Raw genomic sequence first — 1345 nt, 5'->3', positions numbered from 1 at the left:
CACCCTCTGATCAGCCCTCCCTCCCACCAGGAGGTCCTCCCCCAGCCCTGCCAGCTGGGCGGCCCCTCAGCAGGGGGCCTGGGGCCTGGATCTCCTCCCCTGCCCCCCACCTCTCCCCATCCCAGGCCCCTGCTCACCCTCCAGCCACACCAGGCCCCCTTCTGGTCCTCCTCTCTCACCTCCTCCCCTTCCTCCCCACCCCTGCTGCGCAGACTTCCTCCCCCCACCCCACCTCACCACACCCCCTGCGGCTCTGGAATTCCTGGTGGAACCCAGTCCTGGCCCGCCCTGCACCCTGGTTGTAAAGCCTGCGGGTGTGTGGATGGACCCACCTTGTGGGCCGTCCTGGCCTGGTCTTCGGTGCCTGGGTGTTTTAGCGCGCGCCTGTGTGAGTCTGCGTCCGCCGTGTTGATACACCGAGGTGTAATTTTTTGTGCACACACTCAGCGCCGCCTGGGGAACCTTTCCTGGAACCGGGGCTGGCAGTTTACATATAAGAGGGCTTTGTTTAATGCCAGCAGGTCCCCGCCCGCCGGACTCAGAGCGCTCACCTGCCTCCCTCCCCCTGCAAGAGCTGGAGGCCCCGGCTTTGTGTTTGGGATGGGGGGGGGGGCGCGGACAGGGGTTTCCTCGCTCTGAGGAAGAGGTCCTTTCTGCCAGCCCCCCTCTTTGCTTCCTGTCCCTCCCCCTACAGTCTTTCTGGGGTCCCACAAGCCCCCGAGACTGCCTCTCTCTGGCTGTTTAACTCCGAATCCGACCCCCTCGAATACCTGGGAGTGGAAAGCATCCCTCCTGCTGGGACGGCTGGGAGCAGGGTGGGTGGAGGGGGCGGTGGGCACTGAGAGCAGGGAGAAGGGGGGACATCCCTCCAAGTACCGACGGCAACACTGGCTCCCAGTGTTGTTGGGCGTCTAGTTCCTGTACCGTGCATTTAGGCCGGCCCTGTCCAGCGCGTCGTAGCGGGTGTAGCAGCGCTGAGCGAGGGCCATGCCTGCTGAGCAGTTTGTGGGTTTTGCAGGAGGCGGCAGAGAGCAGCGGGACAGACAGACCCTTTGGGTTCTGGGTTCCAACGCTGAGCCCAGGCTGTGTGGCTCGGCCGTCAGTGCGTCTCTTCCCGCCTCTGGAGAGCGGAGCCCATGGTGGTGGCTCCACCGTGGGGAGGAAATGAGTTGGTTCACAGGGGCCCTCGGACAGCCTGGCACATGTGTGTGCTGTGTATGTGCATCACCCAGAACAGGGGCCGGCGGGGCTCAGGGGTTGAGCATCGACCTAGGAACCAGGAGGTCACGGTTTGATTCCCGGTCAGGGCACAGGCCCGGGTTGTGGGCTCCATCCCTAGTGTGGG

At 64.8% G+C, this 1345-nt stretch overlaps 1 protein-coding gene across 1 annotated transcript in view; it reads right to left on the bottom strand.

The window, feature by feature from the left end:
- Positions 1 to 989, bottom strand: part of CNEP1R1 (CTD nuclear envelope phosphatase 1 regulatory subunit 1) — a 50923-nt gene extending 49934 nt beyond the window's left edge. The window contains exon 1 of the mRNA XM_006777045.2: positions 925 to 989. Coding sequence (XP_006777108.2) covers positions 925 to 989 — 65 coding nt within the window. The remainder of the gene's footprint in view (positions 1 to 924) is intronic.
- Positions 990 to 1345: the final 356 nt, after the last annotated feature.

The sequence above is a fragment of the Myotis davidii genome, unplaced genomic scaffold (assembly GCF_000327345.1).
Source record: "Myotis davidii unplaced genomic scaffold, ASM32734v1 scaffold328, whole genome shotgun sequence".
NCBI classification, from domain to species: domain Eukaryota; kingdom Metazoa; phylum Chordata; class Mammalia; order Chiroptera; family Vespertilionidae; genus Myotis; species Myotis davidii.
Note: the sequence above shows the minus strand (reverse complement) of the source record. Positions and strands in the feature narration are given on the sequence as shown.